The sequence below is a fragment of the Mustela erminea genome, chromosome 11 (assembly GCF_009829155.1).
Source record: "Mustela erminea isolate mMusErm1 chromosome 11, mMusErm1.Pri, whole genome shotgun sequence".
Classification (NCBI taxonomy): Eukaryota; Metazoa; Chordata; class Mammalia; order Carnivora; family Mustelidae; genus Mustela; species Mustela erminea.
This window is the reverse complement of record NC_045624.1, coordinates 72,996,722-73,022,698: the sequence shown is the minus strand read 5'-3', so window position 1 is coordinate 73,022,698 and position 25,977 is coordinate 72,996,722. Positions and strand designations below refer to the sequence as shown.

General features: G+C 38.5%; 1 protein-coding gene across 11 annotated transcripts in view; it reads left to right on the top strand.

Annotated features, from left to right (window-relative positions):
- The first annotated feature begins 645 nt into the window (after positions 1 to 645).
- The window catches only part of CFAP69 (cilia and flagella associated protein 69), a 58,843-nt gene continuing 33,511 nt past the window's right edge, over positions 646 to 25,977 (top strand). For 2 of the 11 annotated variants that reach the window (XM_032304981.1, XM_032304979.1), the window contains exons 1-5: positions 646 to 1,065; positions 17,629 to 17,688; positions 19,221 to 19,286; positions 21,637 to 21,746; positions 23,837 to 23,913. In XM_032304981.1, the coding sequence (XP_032160872.1) occupies positions 946 to 1,065; positions 17,629 to 17,688; positions 19,221 to 19,286; positions 21,637 to 21,746; positions 23,837 to 23,913 (433 nt within the window). In that variant the 5' untranslated portion in view covers positions 646 to 945. Of the gene's footprint in view, positions 1,305 to 2,183; positions 2,253 to 4,287; positions 4,307 to 17,628; positions 17,689 to 19,220; positions 19,306 to 19,421; positions 19,508 to 21,636; positions 21,747 to 23,836; positions 23,914 to 25,230; positions 25,584 to 25,977 lie in introns of those variants that run through there. The other 9 variants (XM_032304980.1, XM_032304978.1, XM_032304984.1 and 6 more) reach the window with 8 other exon arrangements.

The following is a 25,977-nucleotide window of genomic DNA, read 5'->3' as shown; positions in this document are numbered from 1 at the left end:
GTGATTAAGTTACACGGATTATTATCATGAGCAGCTTTCCGTTAAGATCTCTATCCTTGTGTCATAACTCAGGGTACGATGGATAGGTATGATAATAATAAAGATAATGATAATCCTGACCCTTTTACCTGGGTGATTATTTTACGCCAAACACGACTTTATAAGACTACCATTATCATTCTATCCTCTCACAACAATCCTATTGGTAAGAAAGAAAAACTGATGAGGAAAGATGGGAAAAGTGGGGCTTCCGTGGGTTAAGGTGCTCTAGAGTCCATGATTTGACTTAAAAGCCTGTAACACTGGGTACAGTGCCTTGTTCGTTATTTGACTGTCTGGTAGAGCCACTAAAGTACAGAAGAGGTAAAAGGCAGGGAACGTCGGTGAGACACTGGTCGCTTCTCTGCGATGAGAAAAACTGCTCCAACACTCTCGTGTCCGACATCCACCTCTCATCTCTCCATCCATCATTACTGATTTAAGAAGGCCCCGCGCAAACTAGCAAGACTGAGACACAGAACGCCAAGGCAACGCTGCACACGGCTACGTACCTACGTGCCTCCTTCCCAAACGCGAGCAAACCCAGCTACTGCGAGCGTAGAGACACATTGGGGTTTGGGGTAGTTTGGATCTCCCGGCTTCCATAAGAGCCGGCGCTTCTGCAGCCCCGGCCCCGCCCCTAGCAACGCGTTGGCTTGTTAACAACCGGCCAGCCCGCTGGAGCCCAGGTCTGCAGGTGGGCTGCGGCGGCGAATCGCTTCGCGGTGGCGAATCGCTTCGCGGTGGCCGGGGCCACTGTCGGACCACCGGGGCTTTTCGCGCCTCTAGCGGCTCTCAGGCGGCCTTCCCTTTTCGGTGGCGGGGCTTCTTTGGGTCCTGCAGCTAAAGGAAACAGTGTAGCACCGAAGGACCCTCCCTCCTATCCCTCACTCCGCCGCTGCAGCGATGTCGATGCCCGAGGCCGCCGCGACGGCGGAGGGCCAGGAACCCGACGGCAAGATCAGGTCCAGCAGCCCTCGCCACATCCGGGTGGTAGGGGTGTTGACGGAAGACGAGGAAGCGCAGGTAGGGGCGGGTGTCTGTGCTTTGGAAGTGAGATCTGGGGGCGGGGACGAGGACTGGGGGCAGCTAGAGCAGAAATGGGGGCCGCAGTGGAAACGATCGAAGCCCGCGGGACCGAGGTTCCAAGAGCGGAGCGGATTCCTCCGAGAACTGCACCGCCTAAAGGAGGGGTTGGCTGTCGTCAGCCAACCTGTCTGGGGACTTGTGGCGCGAGCCTCTCCCGGAGCGTCTGTCTAAACAGAGTAAGGGAGGTTTTGCCGCTCTTCTTCGGAAAAGTGTGACCGCGAATGTCCTGGGAGGCAAGGAAACGTTTTTAGTGGTGGTGGTGGGGGGGGGGGATGGATTTGATCACCATTTTGTTTGTTTGCTTATATGTAGATACCTGTTACCAAATGATGTTCTTGATATAGGCATGCATTTTCTGGTGTTTAAATTTGCTGCTACTTTAAAACCTGCACCTAGAGAGGAGGAAAACGCTGTTAAAATTAGAAATTAGCCTCGTTTTCATTTGAAATAGCAAGCTGGTGATGGAATCCGAGTGAGTCGAGAGAGCAGAATTTATATATTTTTATACATTTTACTGTATTTGTATTTGGTTTTGAGTTTACTTTTATTATGAATACAAGATTAATTCTTCCTAGTTGGTCTTTTGAGATATTTCACTTGGGAACCTTCGGCTGGATCTCCACTGGTGGCCGAGGTGTTTGGAAACTCCCAATTCGTTAACATAGTAGGGTCCCATTGTTCCTCCCTAAAGAGTATTGATCAAACCCTAAAACGTGAATACTGTGGAGGAATCCTGCCCAGCCTCCTCACACCTGATGGCGTAGGGTCACTATGGGAATTCCTTTTGAGGTGTTGCTAGTCTCAGGCTACGTCAGGAACCCTGTCTCCTACGTCCATATCCTGGAACCTTGGAGAGTTCTTTGGGAGTGGCAAGTTGATTGGGGACCTTTTCTTTGGGATTAAGTTTGAGCTGAGTACTGTCTGATATTTACACTGATATTTACCGGAGCAACAGCACTTTTGATGAGGAGGAGCGGGTGCTAGGGGAATTTACCTAATCAGTTTTGTGGAAATATTCCAGTCGGGCGGGAAGAAGGACTTTCAGGAACAGCAACTCTCCACTTCCAAGGCTGCAGGGGGTCTCAACTCTACCACCAGTCTCCTAGACACAGCACAACTGAGAAGTAGGTGAATTTGGTATCTGATGGCTCTCCTTGTTCCTTCACCTAAGAAAGGTGGTGGGGGGCAGGGTGGGGAGAGCACAAGGGCAGGGGAGGTGGCAAGGTTATATGAGGTAGGTTAGTATGGGTTAAAAAGAAAAAATGGAAAATACTTTTAACAAGCCATTGCCAAAAGAGCCCACAATATAAAGCAAAACAAGTAAACCTGTGTGTATGTGTATTTTCTCCCTTGCCTTTCTTTTTCCCTCTGCTTTCATTGTTACCACTCCTTCCAGAGCCTTGGATTGTCATCCAGAAGAAATCGATTTCTATTAGAGTTCCTAGCTTGTTGATAACTATTTGTAGAAGCATTAACATTTTTTAAATTACTGGAGCAGAAGAAGGCAGTTTCTCTCAAAAGAAATGAAATAAATTAAAACTTTTTAGAGCTGGGAGAAATGATCATTCAGCCTTTTTGGGTTTTGTTTGTGGTTATTTTTACAAATGAAGACCCTAAGGCCCTGAGAAGTTAACAGAGTTACTCAGTTTCTTTACTCAGGTAGGGTCTAGCAGTCTTTGTCATCATTAAAATGATAAACTTTTAGACTTTTGCCTCAGACCAGTGGAGCAAAGACTCTTAGAACTCTTGGAACACTTGAAAGACAGTATATCCTGGTAGCTAAAAGTGGCTTTGGAGAGTATACCTCAGTTCATTAAGCCAGCTCCATCCTATGCTTGAAATCACAAATTGTTTACTTTTATCTATTTCCTATTTATTTTTTTATAGATTTTATTTATTTATTTGGCAGACAGAGATCACAAGTAGGCAGAGAGGCAGGCAGAGAGAGAGGAGGAAGCAGGCTTCCCGCGGAGCAGAGAGCCTGATACAGGGCTCGATCCCAGGACCCTGGGATCATGACCCGAGCCAAAGGCAGAGGCTTTAACCCACTGAGCCACCCAGGCGCCCCTATTTCCTATTTATTTTAATGTTGCTCTCATTCTAAAGAATTGGAAACCCTTTAGAGCAGTGCTTCTCAAACTTTAATGTGCATTTGGAACGCCTGAGGATCTTATTAAAATGCAGGTTATGATTCTGTGGGGCTGGGGAGGAACCCCGAATTCTGCCTTTCTTTTTCTTTTTTTCCTCAGCATAGCACATACCCTCCCCAGTGTCCCTCACCCAGCCACCCCACCCCTCCCACGCCCTCCACCCGTTCCCTCCAACAACCTCAGTTTGTTTCCTGAGAAGATTCTGCTTGCTTTTCTAACCGGTTTCCAGATTATGATGCCATTGCAAGTGGTTGGAAGACACCATTTCCCACTCTAAGTAACAATGCTTAGTGTATTATAGCTGCAGTAGGGTATGACTAGTGCTACAGAACTTCACAGTTAACACCTGGAAAGATGCAGGAGGTAGTTTCATACAGATTCACATTATAAAACAAAATAACAATAAAACGAAATTCCCACCCTACTCTGCGGGTCAGACTATGCGGTAAAACACAAGGGACACGAAGTGGAGTCTAGAAGAGCTACCTGATCTGTTTTCCTATCACCACAAGGTTTCAGTCAATCTTGGATTAATGTCACATCTTAGCACCTCTCCCTCTCTTCCCTCTCTTCTGTTTCCCACAAATAACACTTGATTGTCCTCCTTCCTCCCTCTGAGCCCCACCCCTCTTTACGATTCCACAGTAGCTTCTTATTGCTTACCTCACCGACTATAATTACACTGACCAAACCACTTAATTCTCTAGGCTTTGTTACCTTTTCTATAAAACAAGCCCGTGGTAGATGACTATTCCCCAAATCTGAGTGACCATCACAGTTGTCTGAGGAGTTCAAAAAACTGTACATAGCTGGGCCCTAATTCATATCTACTGAATCATAATCCCTAATGTGGAGTCTGGGACTTTTTAAAAAACCTCTCTCTAGTGACTTTTAGCCTCAAAAACCACTGAACTAGATGATATCCAAGGTCTCTGTCATCCTAAAGTGCCTCAAGTCTACTCTTTTGTGTTTTCAGGGATTCCCAATGCAAAATCTGAACAGATCTGTACTGATCTGTACTGCACAAGGTCAAAATTCTTGCTTGTTTGTTTCTATAGTGTATCCCATAATCTCCCAGGATTCCCCAGTAACACCCAGCACAGTACCTGGTACTCAAGAGGTGATATTATTATACTTAATGAATTAAGTATAATAATTATTATACTTAATGAATGCCCTCTCCTTTTTTCTGAATTTAAATCTAACCCTACCTCCAGATCCTGCCTCTCAACATAAAGTACTCTCCCAACAGAAAGCGCTTCCCATTAATCTTCACTCTCACAGATCCTCTCATAAATGAATATAGTCTTAGGTCTGAGTCACACCATTTCTCCCCTAATTATCACTTGTGTTATGTTGGCAACTGTTTCATTTGTCTAAATTTTGTCTCTGCCCCCAGAATATGGGTTCCTTAAGTGTAGGAAATTATCCTAATGCTTATGTACCCTTCTCCCCCAGGACTCTGAGCTCAGAGTAGAAATTTTTTTAAAACTTTATATCCTAATTAGTCCTCAACTTTACCATACAATCTTAGTTTTATTATCCTGTTGCTGAAACTGGGGTCTTGCTTGTTACGCTCACAAAGCTAGTAACTGGGCCAGCCGGTTCCAACTGTACAACACGATGATTTCACAGGTTTGTACATGATACCATGCTCAGCACATGTGTGGCTACCATCATCACCAGATAGTACTGTTACAATATCATTGACTACATTCTCTGTGCTGTCCCTCTCACCCCTGTGACTTACTCATTCTATAACTGGAAGCCTGTATCTCCTACTGCCCTTCACCCATTTTGCCTATCCCTACCACTCTTTCCCTTTGACAACCAGTTTGTTCCCTATATTTATAGGTCTGATTCTGCTTTTTGTTTATTCATTTGTTTTTTGTTAGATTCCACATATGAGTGAAATCATATAGGATTTGTCTTTTCAGTTTGATTTATTTCATTTAGCATAATACCCTCTAGGTCCACCCATGTTGCCACAAATGGCCCAATCTCATTCTTTTTCATGGCTGTGTAATATCCCATTGTAGGAATATACTACATTTCTTTACCTATTCATATATCATTGAACATTTTAGTTTCTTTGTATCCTGGCTACTGTAAATAATGCTACAATAAGCATAGGGGTGCATAAATCTTTTGGAATTGGTGTTTTTGTTTTCTTTTGGGTAAATACCCATGGATGGTCTTATTTGACCATATGGTAGTTTTACTTTTTATGGTAGTTTTTACTTTTTTATGATAGTTTTTACTTTTTATGGTAGTTTTACTTTTTAAGGAACCACCATATTGTTTTCCTTAGTGGCTGTACCAATTGAAACTCTACCAACAGTGTACAAGGATCCCTTTTTCTCCACATCCACACCAACACTTGTTATTTCTTGTCTTTTTTATTTTAGCCACTCTGACAGGTATAAGGTGATACCTCACTGTGATTTTGATTTTAATTTCCCTGATGATTAATAATGTTGTTGTTGTTTTCATGTGTCTGTTGGCCATCTATATATCTTCTTTGGAAAAACATCGTTTAGGTCCTCTGCCCATTTTTAAATTGGATTGTTTGGGGGGGTTTTGGTGTTGAGTTATATAGGTCAGTTATTGTTTTTGGACATTAACCCCTTATCAGATATATCATTTGCAAATATCTTTTCTTATTCAGTGGTTGTCTTTTTGTTTTCTTAATGGTTTTCTTCACTGTACAAAACAAAATACTTTTATTCTATACGAAAGCAGGAGATTTTGTATGTTTTATTCCATACCGTATCTTTAGCATCTATAACAATGTCTGACACAGTATAGGCACTCAAAAAGTATTTATAGAATAAATAAATTGTGATCACTTGACTTGCATAGGAATCATGGCTGAGCTTTCTTGCCCAAATTTGCTCTACCTCTAAAAACCTCCACAATGTTCTATTTAATGTCCTATTCTATTACTGTCTGTAATACCGCCATGAGCTGTGTCATTAAACTTGCCTACCTGGTTTTGGAGTAATTGCTAGAAATAACCTCTGTGCTCAATTGAGAAGTCAGGCATAGAACTAAGGTGCAAGGAACCAGCACTCCTGCATCAAACAGACCTGCTAGCCCAGTTACTAGCTTTGTGACCTTAATAAGTAAGGCCCCAGTTTCATCAACAGGATAATAATACCAAGTTTCTATGGTAAAGCTGAGGGCTAATTAAGATATAAAGGTTTTTTGTTGTTGTTTTTGTTTTTAAAGGTGGGGAGATGGTACCTGGCTCACTCCATTGGTAGAGGATATGATTTTTGATCTCAGGGTCATGAGTTCAAGCCCCACGTTGAGCATGCAACCTACCTAGTAGGAGAGAGAGAAAAAAAAAAGAGAGAGAGAAAGGGGGAGTGAGGGAGGGAGGAAGAAAGAGAGAGGAATGGAGAGAAAAGGAGAAAAAGGGGGAGAGAGAGAGAGAGAGAGAGAGAGAAAGTGTCAGACACATAAAAAAGATATAAAGTGCCAGACGTATAAAAGGACCACAATAAATGTTAATTCCTTTCCCTATAATTGTTTATCAAATGAGGATTTCTCCCCTTTGACTTGTCCTTTGGTAAAATGGGAAAATAAGTTCATCCTATAACTGTAAATGAAGTTCTAATTTTCTTCAAAGCAGCGTATTAAACTTTTGATCTTAAAAGGTTTTATTAAATGTTTTTACAATTCTCTATAACTATCTTACGATGGTAACAACAATTATTTTGATACTTTCCTCTGTATGTCTTTTTTTGCTTCATTCTGCTGTGTGCTCTCATTTACCCAAACTCTTCCAATTATTACTTGAAGCTTCTGATTTGGAAATCTCAACCCCCAGTTTAACTCATCTCCAGCCTCAACACAAGCCTCTTCCTTCAGCTTTTCCTGTCTCAGCAAAGGGTGTCACTACTTTGAGTCCTCAAATTCAGGAGTCGTCATCACCTTTTCTTCTCTCTCCCACCAAATCAAATCACTCCTTAGCTCCCACAGATTCTACCTCCTTGATGATCTTCATTCCATTCCCTTTTGTCTATCCAGTTGCCAGTACCTTAGTCAAGGCCCTTTACAGATGTCTCCCATCTCCCTTCCAGTTCATCCTAGACATTTCCAGTTCAGTCTCTACTCAGCAAACTAAATTACCTGCTTATTGTTACACTCCTCTGATTAAAGCCTGTGGAAATAAACAAAGACCACCTTAATGAGAATAAGCAGAGACTATTTAATATTCAGAGTTTACTATATAAAGAGAGTCAGCCAGCATTACTTAATTTGGCAGAGACTCCAAGGTAGGCAGGGAAGCTTTGTAGTTTAAAAAAAAAAAAAAAAAAAAAAAAAGGAACGCTTCTAGTATGCTCTGGTTGGAGGTTGTTGCCATGGGGAAGCTGGAGGTGGGCTAACTACAAACAGGGCATTCTATGTGATTGATTTGGGAAGCATATTTGGCTTTTTCTGGTTGGTCCTACATAGCATATGAGTGGCAAAAAATAGGGAATCTGGGAGTCATTGGCCAAATCTTGACTTTCCTGAGCAAATTGCTCCCCACTTTGGTTGCTGCAAAGATTGTAGGCAAGAGTTCTGTTGACATATGTCATCTGACCATTGTCTGTTCATATAGTCTCTCAAACCATTCAATAGCTTCTGAAGATCCTTACATAACACACAAGGCCTTCTGTAAAATGGAGTTGGTAATAGTAACTATCCCATAGAATTCAGTTAGGAAATGCATGTAAAGTGCTTACAACTGTACCTAAAAATAGACATCGCCATCATGTTATGATCATTATTGTTATTCATGATTTTGATGTAGGAAGGATGTTAGGGTTCAAAGCCGATGGCCAAGAAAGAACTCTTCAGACATCTTTGGTGCTGAAAGGGTTTAATTAAAGCACAGGGACAGGACCATGTGCATAAAGAGCTGCTCTGGGGTCATGAGGAGTGGCCCATTCTAGACTTTCAAGTTGGGAGGGGGTTAGGGATAGTGTTAGCCTCCCAGATATTTTTGGAAACAAGGTTTCCAGGATCCTGAGGGGGCTAGCTATTGTTAGGAAAAAATCATTTATTACTGTTCAGTAAAAACTCAGTCATGAGAATCTTCATATGTATATTGGTGGGTCATATGCTTGGAGGATGATTGCCAACGTGTATATTAGGAGGGAAGGAGAGGAGGGAGAGAAAGGAAGTTTGCAAAAGAATTCTTTTTTTTTTTTTTTAAGACTTTATTTATTTATTTAACAGACAGAGATCACAGGTAGGCAGAGAGAGAGAGGAAGGGAAGCAGGCTCCCTGCTGAGCAGAGAGCCAGATGCGGGGCAGGGATCACGACCTAAGCCAAAGGCAGAGGCTTTAACCCACTAAGCTACCCAGGTGCCCCTGCAAAAGAATTCTTATATGTTAAGGTAAACTTACAGGATCCTGGGGGTTGAGCTAAGATTGTCTTTTCCCCTTCGCAAAGTATTAACATTGAGGCAGCTGAGTCCCTAGAGGAATGTCACTCTGCCTGTTTCGAGGACTTTTGAATGGGCTGTAAGTAGTAAGGACATTTAAGTTTTCTTTTGCCTGTGTTTCTATCCTTACATCAATTTGACCTCTCCTTACCTAATTAACATCATTTGTAGCCATTATTCCCTGCACTGTCTTCTCCAACCTAGTTTGCTTCTCTCCATCATCTCAATGCCTTATTTTCTCTTGCCTCCAGGCCCTCACACATGCTGTCCCCCATCTCCGTCTCTCAAACCTTCAGTTCTCACACAAATCCTACTCCATCTTACCTCTGCATGCAAATTACTTCTGCTGAAAGCTGTCCTGTGCCTTCGTGGAGCATTTTGTAGCATGTTATCTGTATTACTTTTATTCCATGCCAGACTGATAGCTGCTTGAGATCAGAACAGTGTTGTTCCCCATACTAGCACAGTTTCTGAAACATAGAAGCTGCTTATAAGTATTTGTGGAAAAAGAAATAGACTAACGGAGGGAGTGAAGGAGAAATCTTAAAAATATAATACATGCCAACCAAGTAAAACACAGAGTAGCATTAAGTAATAATGCAACAGAAATCTAAGAGGAATCTTTGCTCTAACCTTTACTACTCTTTTTTAATAAAAGTTATACCTGCTCATTTAGGGAGAACAATTCTGACACTATGGGCAAAAAGAAAATTTTGCTTTGACTTCTCATTTCACTATGCTTTCCAGTCTGCAAAGCCAATATCGCAGAAAATCTGAAAATAAAAACTCACTATATATATTTCTCAGAGAACCCAAGAGGAAAAAAAGAAGACAACTGAGGTAGTGGGAGATGGCACTGTTAAAGCCCCAAATCTTGGAAGGCAAAATTGTATTCATCGAATTTTTTGGTAACAGTAAATTTAATCATTTAAACAAGTTAACAGTAAAATGTAACAGTTTTTAAAGATAACCATAATACCAGGTTTAGATCACCATTTATTAAATCATTTTTATTGTTAATCTTTTTTTTTTATTAAAGATTTTATTTATTTATTTGACAGAGAGAGATCACAAGCAGGCAGACAGTCAGGCAGAGAGAGGGAGAGGAGGAAGCAGGCTCCCTGCAGAGCAGAGAGACCGATGCAGGACTCGATCCCAGGACCCTGAGATCATGACCTGAGCCGAAGGCAGCGGCTTAACCCACTGAGCCACCCAGGCGCCCCTATTGTTAATCTTTTAAGTAAAAATCATTTTGAGTAAATTAACTCACCCAGTTACTTATTCTACAGAATTAAAATTAGAATACCTAGAAAATTCTAGATTTAAGAGGCAATGGGATGATATCTATGTAGAAATGTGGAAAGGTATGTATTATAGATTTAAAAATCATAAAATACAATGGTGTTAACACTAAGTGAACTTACATATTTACACATGTAAACAAAAAAAGGAAATAGTATTTAAATACATGCATTTATTCATGTAAACAAAGAGAAAATAATATTCAAAAATTTTTCATTTAAGTACTTAAATTTGGGATGATAGCACCTTCTGTTTCCTTCTTCACTTATCTACAAATAACTTTATATGCCAGGCCCAGTTTTTGGTGCTGAGGATACCAAAGAAAAGGTCTTTGTCTTCAGGTGCATTTGGGGGCAGGGTGTGGTGGGGGGATAAACATGCAAATCATTTTAGAACTATGATGGGAACTGTGATGGGTGTGCACTTAGGGTGCTGTGGGAGCACAAAGGAAGGACATTTGTTCTATCCTTTTTTATCCCTTGGGGAGGCAACACTTGAGCTGAGTTGTGAAGCACATGTGGGAGTTAACAAAGGAGAGGAATAGGATTATCACAACAAATGAAAATAGAGGAGAGGTGAAGGGCATTAATGGGGAGCGTCATTGAATGATTTACGTGGGTTATGTTCAGACTGGAATTTTATTATCCAGACCATAGAGTAGAAGACCATGTTGAAGTGTGTAAGAGTAGAGGCAGGGAGAACAGCAGAGAGTCTTCCTCAGTGAGAGATGAAAACTGAATAAATCGGGGGGAGGAGTCAAGATGGCGGAGAAGTAGCAGGCTGAGACTGCTTCAGTTAGCCGGAGATCAGCTAGATAGCTTATCTAAAGATTGCAAACACCTGAAAATCCATCGGCAGATCGAAGAGAAGAAGAACAGCAATTCTGGAAACAGAAAAAGAACCACTTTCTGAAAGGTGTTTTCCTTTTTTTTTTTTAATTCTTTTCTTTTCTTTTTTCTTTCTTTTTTTTTTTTTTTTTTTCTTTCTTCCTTTTTGAACCTCTTTTTATCCCCTTTCTCCCCCCTCACGATTTTGGATCTCTTCTAACTTGGTTAAAGCATTTTTTCCTGGGGTTGTTGCCACCCTTTTAGTATTTTACTTGCCCCTTCATATACTCTTATCTGGACAAAATGACAAGACGGAAAAATTCAACACAAAAAAAAGAACAAGAGGCAGTACCGAAGGCTAGGGACCTAATCAATACAGACATTGGTAATATGTCAGATCTAGAGTTCAGAATGACAATTCTCAAGGTTCTAGCCGGGCTCGAAAAAGGCATGGAAGATATTAGAGAAACCCTCTCGAGAGATATAAAAGCCCTTTCTGGAGAAATAAAAGAACTAAAATCTAACCAAGTTGAAATAAAAAAAGCTATTAATGAAGTGCAATCAAAAATGGAGGCTCTCACTGCTAGGATAAATGAGGCAGAAGAAAGAATTAGTGATATAGAAGACCAAATGACAGAGAATAAAGAAGCTGAGCAAAAGAGGGACAAACAGCTACTGGACCACGAGGGGAGAATTCGAGAGATAAGTGACACCATAAGACGAAACAACATTAGAATAATTGGGATTCCAGAAGAAGAAGAAAGAGAGAGGGGAGCAGAAGGTATACTGGAGAGAATTATTGGGGAGAATTTCCCCAATATGGCAAAGGGAACGAGCATCAAAATTCAGGAGGTTCAGAGAACGCCCCTCAAAATCAATAGGAATAGGCCCACACCCCGTCACCTAATAGTAAAATTTACAAGTCTCAGTGACAAAGAGAAAATCCTGAAAGCAGCCCGGGAAAAGAAGTCTGTAACATACAATGGTAAAAATATTAGATTGGCAGCTGACTTATCCACAGAGACCTGGCAGGCCAGAAAGAGCTGGCATGATATTTTCAGAGCACTAAACGAGAAAAACATGCAGCCAAGAATACTATATCCAGCTAGGCTATCATTGAAAATAGAAGGAGAGATTAAAAGCTTCCAGGACAAACAAAAACTGAAAGAATTTGCAAATACCAAACCAGCTCTACAGGAAATATTGAAAGGGGTCCTCTAAGCAAAGAGAGAGCCTACAAGTGGTAGATCAGAAAGGAACAGAGACCATATACAGTAACAGTCAACTTACAGGCAATACAATGGCACTAAATTCATATCTCTCAATAGTTACCCTGAATGTTAATGGGCTAAATGCCCCTGTCAAAAGACACAGGGTATCAGAATGGATAAAAAAACAAAACCCATCTATATGTTGCCTCCAAGAAACTCATTTTAAGCCCGAAGACACCTCCAGATTTAAAGTGAGGGGGTGGAAAAGAATTTACCATGCTAATGGACATCAGAAGAAAGCAGGAGTGGCAATCCTTATATCAGATCAATTAGATTTTAAGCCAAAGACTATAATAAGAGATGAGGATGGACACTATATCATACTCAAAGGGTCTGTCCAACAAGAAGATTTAACAATTTTAAATATCTATGCCCCCAACGTGGGAGCAGCCAACTATATAAACCAATTAATAACAAAATCAAAGAAACACATCAACAATAATACAATAATAGTAGGGGACTTTAACACTCCCCTCACTGAAATGGACAGATCATCCAAGCAAAAGATCAGCAAGGAAATAAAGGCCTTAAACGACACACTGGACCAGATGGACATCACAGATATATTCAGAATATTTCATCCCAAAGCAACAGAATACACATTCTTCTCTAGTGCACATGGAACATTCTCCAGAATAGATCACATCCTCGGTCCTAAATCAGGACTCAACCGGTATCAAAAGATTGGGATCATTCCCTGCATATTTTCAGACCACAATGCTCTAAAGCTAGAACTCAACCACAAAAGGAAGTTTGGAAAGAACCCAAATACATGGAGACTAAACAGCATCCTTCTAAAGAATGAATGGGTCAACCGGGAAATTAAAGAAGAATTGAAAAAAATCATGGAAACAAATGATAATGAAAATACAACGGTTCAAAATCTGTGGGACACAACAAAGGCAGTCCTGAGAGGAAAATATATAGCGGTACAAGCCTTTCTCAAGAAACAAGAAAGGTCTCAGGTACACAACCTAACCCTACACTTAAAGGAGCTAGAGAAAGAACAAGAAAGAAACCCTAAGCCCAGCAGGAGAAGAGAAATCATAAAGATCAGAGCAGAAATCAATGAAATAGAAACCAAAAAAACAATAGAACAAATCAACGAAGCTAGGAGCTGGTTCTTTGAAAGAATTAATAAAATTGATAAACCCCTGGCCCGACTTATCAAAAAGAAAAGAGAAAGGACCCAAATAAATAAAATCATGAATGAAAGAGGAGAGATCACAACTAACACCAAAGAAATACAAACTATTATAAGAACATACTATGAGCAACTCTACGCCAATAAATTTGACAATCTGGAAGAAATGGATGCATTCCTAGAAACATATAAACTACCACAACTGAACCAGGAAGAAATAGAAAGCCTGAACAGACCCATAACCAGTAAGGAGATTGAAACAGTCATTAAAAATCTCCAAACAAACAAAAGCCCAGGGCCAGACGGCTTCCCGGGGGAATTCTACCAAACATTTAAAGAAGAACTAATTCCTATTCTCCTGAAACTGTTCCAAAAAATAGAAATGGAAGGAAAACTTCCAAACTCATTTTATGAGGCCAGCATCACCTTGATCCCAAAACCAGACAAGGATCCCACCAAAAAAGAGAGCTATAGACCGATATCCTTGATGAACACAGATGCGAAAATACTCAACAAAATACTAGCCAATAGGATTCAACAGTACATTAAAAAGATTATTCACCACGACCAAGTGGGATTTATTCCAGGGCTGCAAGGTTGGTTCAACATCCGCAAATCAGTCAATGTGATACAACACATCAATAAAAGAAAGAACAAGAACCATATGATACTCTCAATAGATGCTGAAAAAGCATTTGACAAAGTACAGCATCCCTTCCTGATCAAAAGTCTTCAAAGTGTAGGGATAGAGGGCACATACCTCAATATCATCAAAGCCATCTATGAAAAACCCACCGCAAATATCATTCTCAATGGAGAAAAACTGAAAGCTTTACCGCTAAGGTCAGGAACACGGCAGGGATGTCCATTATCACCACTGCTATTCAACATAGTACTAGAGGTCCTAGCCTCAGCAATCAGACAACAAAAGGAAATTAAAGGCATCCAAATCGGCAAAGAAGAAGTCAAATTATCACTCTTCGCAGATGATAGGATACTATATGTGGAAAACCCAAAAGACTCCACTCCAAAACTGCTAGAACTTATACAGGAATTCAGTAAAGTGTCAGGATATAAAATCAATGCACAGAAATCAGTTGCATTTCTCTACACCAACAGCAAGACAGAAGAAAGAGAAATTAAGGAGTCAATCCCATTTACAATTGCACCCAAAACCATAAGATACCTAGGAATAAACCTAACCAAAGAGACACAGAATCTATACTCAGAAAACTATAAAGTACTCATGAAAGAAATTGAGGAAGACACAAAGAAATGGAAAAATGTTCCATGCTCCTGGATTGGAAGAATAAATATTGTGAAAATGTCTATGCTACCTAAAGCAATCTACACATTTAATGCAATTCCTATCAAAGTACCATCCATCTTTTTCAAAGAAATGGAACAAATAATGCTAAAATTTATATGGAACCAGAAAAGACCTCGAATAGCCAAAGGGATATTGAAAAAGAAAGCCAACGTTGGTGGCATCACAATTCCGGACTTCAAGCTCTATTACAAAGCTGTCGTCATCAAGACAGCATGGTACTGGCACAAAAACAGACACATAGATCAATGGAACAGAATAGAGAGCCCAGAAATAGACCCTCAACTCTATGGTCAACTAATCTTCGACAAAGCAGGAAAGAATGTCCAATGGCAAAAAGACAGCCTCTTCAATAAATGGTGCTGGGAAAATTGGACAGCCACATGCAGAAAAATGAAATTGGACCATTTCCTTACACCACACACAAAAATAGACTCAAAATGGATGAAGGACCTCAATGTGCGAAAGGAATCCATCAAAATCCTTGAGGAGAACACAGGCAGCAACCTCTTTGATCTCAACCGCAGCAACATCTTCCTAGGAACAACGCAAAAGGCAAGGGAAGCAAGGGCAAAAATGAACTATTGGGATTTCATCAAGATCAAAAGCTTTTGCACAGCAAAGGAAACAGTTAACAAAATCAAAAGACAACTGACAGAATGGGAGAAGATATTTGCAAATGACATATCAGATAAAGGACTAGTGTCCAGAATCTATAAAGAACTTAGCAAACTCAACACCCAAAGAACAAATAATCCAATCAAGAAATGGGCAGAGGACATGAACAGACATTTCTGCAAAGAAGACATCCAGATGGCCAACAGACACATGAAAAAGTGCTCCATATCACTCGGCATCAGGGAAATACAAATCAAAACCACAATGAGATATCACCTCACACCAGTCAGAATGGCTAAAATAAACAAGTCAGGAAATGACAGATGCTGGCGAGGATGCGGAGAAAGGGGAACCCTCCTACACTGTTGGTGGGAATGCAAGCTGGTGCAGCCACTCTGGAAAACAGCATGGAGGTTCCTCAAAATGTTGAAAATAGAACTGCCCTATGACCCAGCAATTGCACTATTGGGTATTTACCCTAAGGATACAAACGTAGTGATCCAAAGGGGCACGTGCACCCGAATGTTTATAGCAGCAATGTCCACAATAGCCAAACTATGGAAAGAACCTAGATGTCCATCAACAGATGAATGGATCAAGAAGATGTGGTATATATACACAATGGAATACTATGCAGCCATCAAAAGAAATGAAATCTTGCCATTTGCGACAACATGGATGGAACTAGAGCGTATCATGCTTAGCGAAATAAGTCAAGCAGAGAAAGACAACTATCATATGATCTCCTTGATATGAGGAAGTGGTGATGCAACATGGGGGCTTAAGTGGGTAGGAGAAGAATAAATGAAACAAGATGGGATTGGGAGGGAGACAAACCATAAGTGACTTTTAATCTCACAAAACAAACTGAGGGTTGCTGGGGGGAGGGGGTTTGGGAGAAGGGGGTGGGATTATGGACATTGGGGAGGGTATGTGCTTTGGTGAGTGCTATGAAGTGTGTAAACCTGGTGATTCACAGACCTGTACCCCTGGGGATAGAGTATTATGCCTCCATCAGAAAGGATGAATAACCAACTTTTGTAGCAACATGGACGGGACTGGAAGAGATTATGCTGAGTGAAATAAGTCAAGCAGAGAGAGTCAATTATCATATGGTTTCACTTATTTGTGGAGCATAACAAATAGCATGGAGGACATGGGGACTTAGAGTGGAGAAGGGAGTTGGGGGAAATTGGAAGGGGAGGTGAACCATGAGAGACTATGGACTCTGAAAAACAATCTGAGGGTTTTGAAGGGACGGGGGGTGGGAGGTTGGGGTACCAGGTGGTGGGTATTATAGAGGGCACGGATTGCATGGAGCACGGGGTGTGGTGCAAAAATAATGAATACTGTTGTGCTGGAAATAAAAAAAAATAAATAAATTAAATATTTAAAAAAAAAAAAAAAAAAAAAAGAAAACTGAATAAATCAGTAAGATGGCATGGGCTCAAGAAATATTTAAGATATAAAATCTATAGAGCTTGGACATTCTGTTTTCATTTTCTTTTCTTTTTTTTTTTTTAAGATTATATTCATTTATTTGAGAGAGTGCATACAAGCAAGGGGCATGGTAGGGGAGAGAGAAACAGACTCCCTGCTGAGCAGGGATTCCCCACAGGGGGCTGGATCCCCAGACTCCAGGATCATGACCTGAGTCTGAGTTGGAAGCAGATGCTTAACAGACTGAGCCACCCAGGAGCCCCAAAATTCTGTTTTCTAATGTGGATGACTGTAAGAATGCTGGTACCAACTGAGTAGAGGGGATATTGTTTGGGAAGGTAACCTCCTACCTATAGTTTAGAAGCAAGTCTTATGTATAGCTGCATAGGCAAACCCAATGTAATTTGCATGGTTGGGATGTGTAATAAGTATGTACCAGATCATTTCACTTTCCAAAGCATGCAAGTGCTATTATTCCAGATGCTTTCTTGGGCCTTTCAGGACTAATAAAATTAAAGATAGTAAGATTATAAGATAATACTGGAATTCAAGAGGTCTTGTTTTTAACTCCAAAATTCATTTACTCTTCTAAGCTTTCATTCTCCCCTTTTATGTAAATTGAAATATAATTGACATATAATGTTACATTCCTTTCAGATATACAACATAGTCATTCCACAAATCTGTAGTTAGGCTGCACTCACACAAGTGCAGCTCCCATCCATCACCAGACACTATGCTATTGACTATATTTCCTATGTTGTTTGTACCTTTCATCCCTATGATATTCATTCCATAAATGGAAGTCTGTATCTCTCACTTCCCTTCCCCCATTTTGCCCATCCTTCCATCATCCTCTTCCCCTCACTCTCTTTTTATCATATTTTTAAGTTGCCAAGCAATATCATATAAAAATAGTGTGTTTGATGTGATTTCTTGATTCTCATGACCCAAATTCTAAGAGGTGTGTGTATTTTTAGGGTGCTTTCAAGACCATGGACCTCAATCGTGTCATCAACCTCCTTGAAGAGACTGATAAAGTAAGCTTTTAGAGAAAATTTCCCTGCTATATCACTTATAAACTATGATTCCCTGAAAGGTAACATGCATTTCCCCAAAATAAGTCTTGTTTCTTTTGTTTTTGTTGTTGTTGAAAACATTTCAAATAGTATCTTATATTCAAGGACTGTTTAAATAAGTTAGTATGAATGTATTTAAACTGATAGGGAGGCTGGAGGAGGAGATTAGATTTGGGTTTGTGGGATGGGAAAATCAATGGTGGCTATAAACAGAAGGAATCATAAGGTAGAGGAAGATTCTTCTAGCCTTTATTAATTGCTTATTAACAAGTAGGATGTGGGGAGCAAGGGTAGAAAAAGCATATCGTGAGGTGCTACTTAAAATTTTCTGCTATGAAATCTGGAGATATACACACACACACACTCATACATACTCATAAGTAATCTATTTTGAGAGGAATCTTATACTAAATGGAATGGAGATGAAATGAGTTCAGATGTAAGATTCAAAGTGGAGAGTTTAGGCATTGGGAGAAAAGATAATAAATGCATTTAATGCATGCTCACACACCACACTCTCCTGACATTACCCAAGAATCAACAGAGTGCCTAAAAGCTAACACAGTATAAAATTACTACAGGATTAAGATTGCCTACTTCTGGAAAATGGGTTGATTGTGGTAGAGCCAATCAAAACCAAACAATGTCTAGTGATTAGTAGGCACAAAAATTTATTTATTGTTTTAACATCTTTTAGTTTCTACATTTTAACACAGAAAAAAAGGACAATAAAAATAATGTATCTCTTGCTGGCTGTGTTTGTTATAAAAGTTATTTTTAATTTTGAGTATACCTGCATTTTAAAAAAGGAAAACTCAACCACATAGAGCTCCTACTAGTTGTTAAATAAGAGTAGACCAAAAAATATATAAAAAATGCCACAGCTTCTCACGAAGGATTTAAGAACTTTAGAAGGACAGAGTCAGTTATCTAAACAAACAAATCACTGTATTGAGTTTTGTTTTGTTTTAATTGGTGGATGATGTTTGTGCATAATTTAGAGGCTAAAAATACAATTTCTGCAGTCAGATTGTCAAATTTGACTTTTAACACTTTCACTTATTAGCTAGGTGATTTTGGACAAATTATTGTTTCAGCTTGAGTTTCCTGTTCTGGAAAAGAAATATAGTAATGGTACCTTCCTAAAGGGTTGTTTTAAAAATTAATGAAATAACATGTATCTATAGTACATATATATGGAGCATGGCATAGAAAAATGCTCAGCAAATTCAAGTATCATTAATATTGTTTCTGGAAACAAATGCTGCTTTTATATTAATTTAGTTTTGATTCTCAGTTTCCCAATCAAATGTAAATGGTACATTTATTTTTACCTTCACTATTTCAGGAAACATAATGCTTACATTATAACATAGTAATTTAAGAATTACTTGATAATTTTAATGACTACTTTCTTTTTATATTAAAGAAAATTTTTAAAATCTCAACAGACTTAATGGCACAAAAGTACTAAAATAGATAACTTGTTTTAGGATGATTTAGAAGAAAAACAACTTAACTCTGTCAAGAAACTGGTGCAGTGTTATCAGAACGGACTTGTATCCTTTACATAAATATGTATGTTTGTTTCATTTATCCTGAAATGAGAGAATTTTATTAGAAACTGTATTATTTTCCTCTTACTGCTGTAACAAATTACCACAAACGTAGTGCCCCAAAATTTTGTCTTACAGTTCTGGAGGTCAGAAGTCCAAAGTCCGCATCACTGAGCTAAGGTCAAAATGTTGGTAGGGCTGATTTCCTTCTGAAAACTTTCGAGGTGAATCTCTGTCCTTGCTTTTCCCAGCTTCTAAGGTGGCTGGCATTCCTTGGCTCATGGCCCCATAAAGTAGTACCACTCTCACCTCAGCTTCTGTGGTCACATCTTCTCTGATCCTCTCCTGGCTCTCTCTTCCCCAGGTAGGATCCCTCTGATTACTGTGGACCTATCTGGACAATCTGGGATAACTTTCCCCTCTGAAGATTTTTAATTTAATCATATCTGAAAAGTCCCTTTGCTATGTAAGGTAACATATTCACTAGTCCTGGGACTTAGGCTGTGGACATCTTTGAGCAGGCCATTATTCTGTCTACCACAGAAAATATCTAACATTTTGTGTTTTTCACAAAATTATACTTTTTGTTTTTCAGAATATAAAATTGAAGAAACAGATTAATGTACTTAATTCTGTGCGGATAATGGCAGTTTTTATAGACTCAGAGAGATAGTGGAGGACCAAGTCAAAGTCTTGTTTTTACCAATTTACTTGATTAGTTGTAATGTTGATAAACTTCTTAACTTCTCCACCCTTATAAGATGGAGATAACAGCACCCATGAGGTGGTTAGGAAGACTAAATGAGCTAATGTACATGCAAGTGCATGATAACCAGTACAATAGTATATGAATATGTTATCCCCCACTGTACATACCACCTGATCAGAACATATCGAAACCAGTGCAATCCAAAACTATCTGTGCTTAAGAACCAGTTTATGGGTGGTGGTGGTGGTGGTCGTCGTGATTACAAGCTTTGCATATAACTTAGCTATTACAGAAGGCAATACAGTTGTCACAGAAAACTCACTTTCTGTAGTCATCTTACCAAGGACTGGTAACAGAGAATTTCAGAACTGGCAGTGGTGTATAGAGCACTCCTTCAGTAGTATTGATCTCCACAACCTCCAGGAGTTTTCTAAAGAAGATGTAAGTCTCTAATATTAGGTTGTTTCAGTATTTCAAACATCTTAAGGATCCCATTCAGGGAAATGTGCCTTAAATTTTTATTTTAATTCCTTCCTTGCCTTATTTTAACCTTCTTTTGTATGGATTTGTTATGCCTATCAGTTACCTGAGGGTTTGTCGATGTTGAGCATTATTTATTGGTAGCCAAAAAAGTCCACTAGCAAGTGATTTCTTTCCTTATCTTACCCTGATACCTCAACACCTCCATCATTTTTTACTTCTTCACATTAGAGATTTGATGGCAAATGGCTCTATTTTTTTTTTTTCTTTAAGTAGACTCCACACTGGAGCTTGAACTCATAACCCTGAGAATAGAGATCAAGAGCTGGACTTGGTTAATTGACTGAGCTGTCCAAGTGCCCCCAAATGGTTCTATTTCTGATGGCCCTTCTTAGGCTGCCTTTATATATGATAAAACATAAAGCAAAAATAAATTCGAGAAGTATCTTGGTCACTTCCATGGGTAGTTAACAAAGGTTTGTACTTCCAATATATCCAGATTCCCCATCTTCTCCTAAAAAGGTCCTAGAAAGAGACTAGAAGTGATAGGATTCAACCAAAGAAGTATGTCACAACTATCATATTTCCTTGGCTGTAAAAGAAAATTTATGAAATGTGTTTATGTACCAGTGGGTTTTTTAAATAGAAAAAAGGTGCTTTATTTCAAGATTTAGAAGAGGTAAATTTTGCTTTTATACTAGTTTTAAATGAAATAAAATCTCAATTTATACCTTAAAAGCAAGAAAATGCATCTGAATAAAGTTAATGAAATAAAGTAAAGTAGGTTTGGGTTGTTTATTCTGGAGCAGTGTATGTTTTGTAAGTGAGTGGGGGAAAGTTGAAAGATTAACGGGTTTTCAATGTGTTATTACTTATTGCCAATAGTTAGTGATCTGCTGAATCCATGGTATAATAGTTCGTAATCAAATTCTAAAGATATGAGGAGAAGAGAAAACAATATTTTGAAAAGAGGTTACTGAGACAAAAATTGAATAATGATCCCGAGACAAATATGGTTCTAATTTTTCCTATTTAGGGTTCAAAATTAGTATAATTAAAACATTGTCAACCACATTTAATAAAATAGATGGAATTCTATAGACTTTCGTAAAGAATATGGTAATTTTTCATCTTAATTTTATTTCTTAACTAAAAATATTAAAGCCCCTAAGGGATTTAGCACAAATATTTAAAATTTTGAATCTGTGTGCAGAAAAAATTGAAAACCAGCCCCACTTTATAGAATCTGCATTTAATATCCTAAAATTATGTGGGTAAGTTATTTTTCTTTAACTTGACTTTACATTAGCATGCAGTATTTTATTATGTTTTATTTTGTATTACAAAGATATACAGTATGGTATAGTAAAGTAATAACTCAGAAAACCTCACCTGATCACTTGATTCCAGTCGATATTTCAAAGGCAGTCAGTTTTACTGTAGTCCAAGATAGCTAGCCACAAGAGATTAAACTGTAAGTATATTAAAATGTTTGTCATTATAAGTAGTTCTCAAGTGAATAATAAATGTGAGGTAAAAGCAAGAAATTGTTATTTTTTTAGGAGAATTTTTGAGAAAATTTATGAACACTTCTAAGTAGTTTCAGTCTAGTTTTTTTTTCCTCTTTACAAAACTTGATTCTCTAAGGCATATTAAGTTCTGACTCATGTTTTATTGATTTTTCAAATTTGAATGAAGAATAAAATGTCACCAGTCATTTCTGGTATATATTTTTATGTTAATTAGAGGTCAGCATTATAAAATTAATATACCCTATCCTCCATACTATTGTTTCTCCAACCATTTGGGGGAACTAGTAATATCTTCAGCTTCTTTGCTGCCACATAGTAAGTAATCCAAATATACATTAAAATACCCATTTTTAGTTTTCAATATAATGGAGTAGAGGAGATTTCTTAAAGTAGGTATAAACATTTCCATTAGTTTAACCTTCTAAATCTTTCTACCAATTTAATTTTTTAAATAGCATGTTTCTTTTAGCATACAAATAATACTATTAGGACTACATATATGTGGTAGTTTTTACTGTTTTACATTTTGTAGCAATAATATTTAAAAATTTTATAACTATATACACTTAATTTTTTTTAAGATTTTATTTATTTATTTGACAGAGAGAGATCACAAGTAGGCAGAGAGGCAGGCAGAAAGAGAGAGAGAGGGAAGTAGGCTCCCTGCTGAGCAGAGAGCCCGATGCGGGGCTTGATCCCAGGACCCTGAAATTATGACCTGAGCCGAAGGCAGAGGCTTAACCCACTGAGCCACCCAGGTGCCCCATATACACTTAATTTTTTTGCTATCTGAACAAAATAATCAAAAATAACTAATCAGATGCCTTTACCATGCCTTAGCTTTTAATACAGACTGTGAAAAAGAAAGAAATAAATTATTGCTCTGGTGCTTTTAAGGAATTTTTATGTACTAACTGGAAATTACTATTGATGTGAGATTATATTGTTATCATTTCAAATTTCAAGGCTCTGAAAGTCCTAGAATACCAGGCCTATAAGCATGACTTTGAGCAATGCCAGCAAGGAGCTCCACCAAGAACTGGTTTTCTATAAAATCTGTGATTGAATGTTTCCTTACATAAAGTGACAGACTTTTGAATTGTACTCCTTACTTTCCCTCATATTTCATAATTATTCACATTATTTAATTTTTTTTCCTTTCCTAATTTATGCTTTCATTATCATGTATTTCTCCACACCTCACCCTCACTTGATCCCCTTCTCAAGACATTTTTGGGGGTAAAAACATTGAAAATAAAAAATAAAACCTAGCCTTCCTGTTTTGGCTTCTGTGTAGTATGTTTTCTCACTACATCAGAAGTTTAATGTGTACGATTTTCATAACCTTTTGAGAGGAAAGCTCTTCTAATGCTTTATCTTTTAGATTGTTTCCTTTGTTAGAAAAGAAAAAAGTTTGAGGACCAGAAGAAGTAATTTAAGAGTTCTTCACTTTAGAGATCCAACAAGGAGCTGGATAACAATAAGTTATTGGTTTCAAATGAAAAATTCTAACAAACACACAAAACACTAGCTATTTCATAGCTAGCCCTTGAAATATCTTGAAATTTTTTTCTTGAAAAACATGAATTAAAAGTCCTATCGAGATCTCACTGATATGAGGAATATGAGAAACAAGACAGAGGAGCATAGGGGAAGTGAGGAAAAAAATGAAACAAGAGGAAACCACAGAGGGAGACAAACCATAACAGACTCTTAATCTCAGGAAACAAACTGAGGGTTGCTGGAGGGGAGGGGGATGGGAGAGATGCAAATGATGGTTCAGTTAAGGACTTAATTAAATATAACTCCTGCATTCTTCATTCTTATTGAAGCTTGCCATTTTTGAAAAAGAAAGTATCAGATGAAATAACATATGCTGAAGATACTGCTAATTCAATCGCGCTTCTGGGTAAGTTAAGATTTCTTCAGGTAGAGAGGTATAGCATATGACAGGCCCTACTGACAAGAAAGAAATGTTTTAGTCACTAAGTCTTAGAGTACTCTTTCATATGCCCGTTCTTTTCTTGTTTCTGGTTGGGAATTAGTCATAGTATGCTTGATGATAATTTTTGCATTGTTTTCTACTGAGGCATTTTATGATACCAATAAGATTCTATGTTCCTTAATTGAAGGACTGGCAGATGCTTATTTGTCTTGATGTTATTTAGTTTGTTGAAATATTTAACTTTTTTGTAAATCAGAAGTATATGTACCTCTCAATAATCACAAAAATGTTTTCAACATTAAACTTTAATAATTGCTAGAATCTAATTAGTTGCTAGAAGCACTGAGATCCAAATTATCCGTTAAATAATCTAGAATTGTAAATAAAAATCATAAAATGGTGAAATACTAATCCTTTTATATCTATATAAGTTTCATAGTCTTCAATGGTAGATATTCTGGGAGAAATTATTATGGGCTAGAGTGGATAAAGATGCCAAGGAAATCAGAATAAACATGGGCTGTAAGATAAGATGACTGCAAGGAGCAAGTGGGCTGAACTAACGGGAAAATTTAATTCTGTGAATCCCTAGCATCAAAATTTACACTGGGAAGCCAACCCTAAAGAGGACATGATAATATTAACAGATAAAAGATGTAGTTTTCGTTGATAACATTAAAAATTGCTCTGTTGCCCTTACTATTTTTAAAAGTTGCCTCTAAGAGTGTTGGTGGGCATTTGCATGATAAATACATGCTCTTTCTTACTGTGTCAGTCTGTTCTCTACTGAAGAACAGCTTGCCTGCCTTAGAAACTTGAAGTAAGTATGAACTCTTAGCTTAAAATGAGCTCCCTTCACTGATTGTTGACTGCAAGTGCTACTATCCTATCCCTTGTTTTTTGATTGCTGGCAACGTGAGTTTAAACTAAAATAACACTATAGATTATAATGGGTTTAACAAAAGCTGTTCATTTTTACTAATAACTTCCAGTTTCTACTTAATAGTGGTTGATCATATTAACTTTTCTCTAAAGTGATAGTTATTTCTGATTCAAGAGTAGGATTTTGGGGGCACCTGCGTGGCTCAGAGGGTTAAGCCTCTGCCTTCAGCTCAGGTCATGATCTCAGGATCCTGGGATGGAGCCCCCCACATTGGGTTCTCTGCTCGGCAGGGAGCATACTTCCCCCTCACTCTCTCTCTTTCTGCCTGCCACTCAGCCTACTGGTGATCTCTCTCTCTCTCTCTCTCTCTCTCTCGGTGTCAAATAAATAAATGAAATCTTAAAAAAAAAAAAAAAAGAGTAGGATTTTGGAAATGTATGAGGGAAAAGTTGGTACTCTGTCCTGACATTATAAAACAGATACTCTGAGAAATGACCTAAATTTACAAGAACTAAAAGGGTAGGGAAGCAGATGAGAAAACTTACAATTTCCCATACATTTAGACATTTGTTTACTTTTGTTGGAAAATTTTAGTTGTTCCTGTTGACTAAATTTTCCTAAAACATAGTGATTTTTCAACATGAAAGGAAGTATTTTTAAAAAGGAGGGGAGGGGAATCATTTTGAAACTGTCTTCTTTTTTTCTTCTCTTTTAGTGGTATCTTTTGCAGACAGATTCTCCTAAAGCAAGGGTGAGGTTCTCCTATGTACTTCCTCCTGTCCATTTGCATCCCCACTCACTGATCATTTCCAGAGGTGAACATTATGCAAGTCCTAATGCAAAACAGGAGTGTTTCAGGAACATTATCTGTTTCCCTCACAGAATTCCCCCGCATCTGGTTCAGCCCTGGAGCTGATTTTCCCAACTCCAGTTGTCCCAGGCATGCAGAGAACACAGAACATTTCCAGAATTTCATGGATCATTTTTGGCTTCTCTTAGGGATAACTTGTAGTTGATCAGAGCAAGAACAAACCAGTCTGAAGTATAGGCTGAAGCCAGTTCAGAAATAATTTAGATATGCCTTAAAAGGAACCCTCCCAATCCTTCATCTCCACCAAGATAACTTGAACATGAAACTATTACAG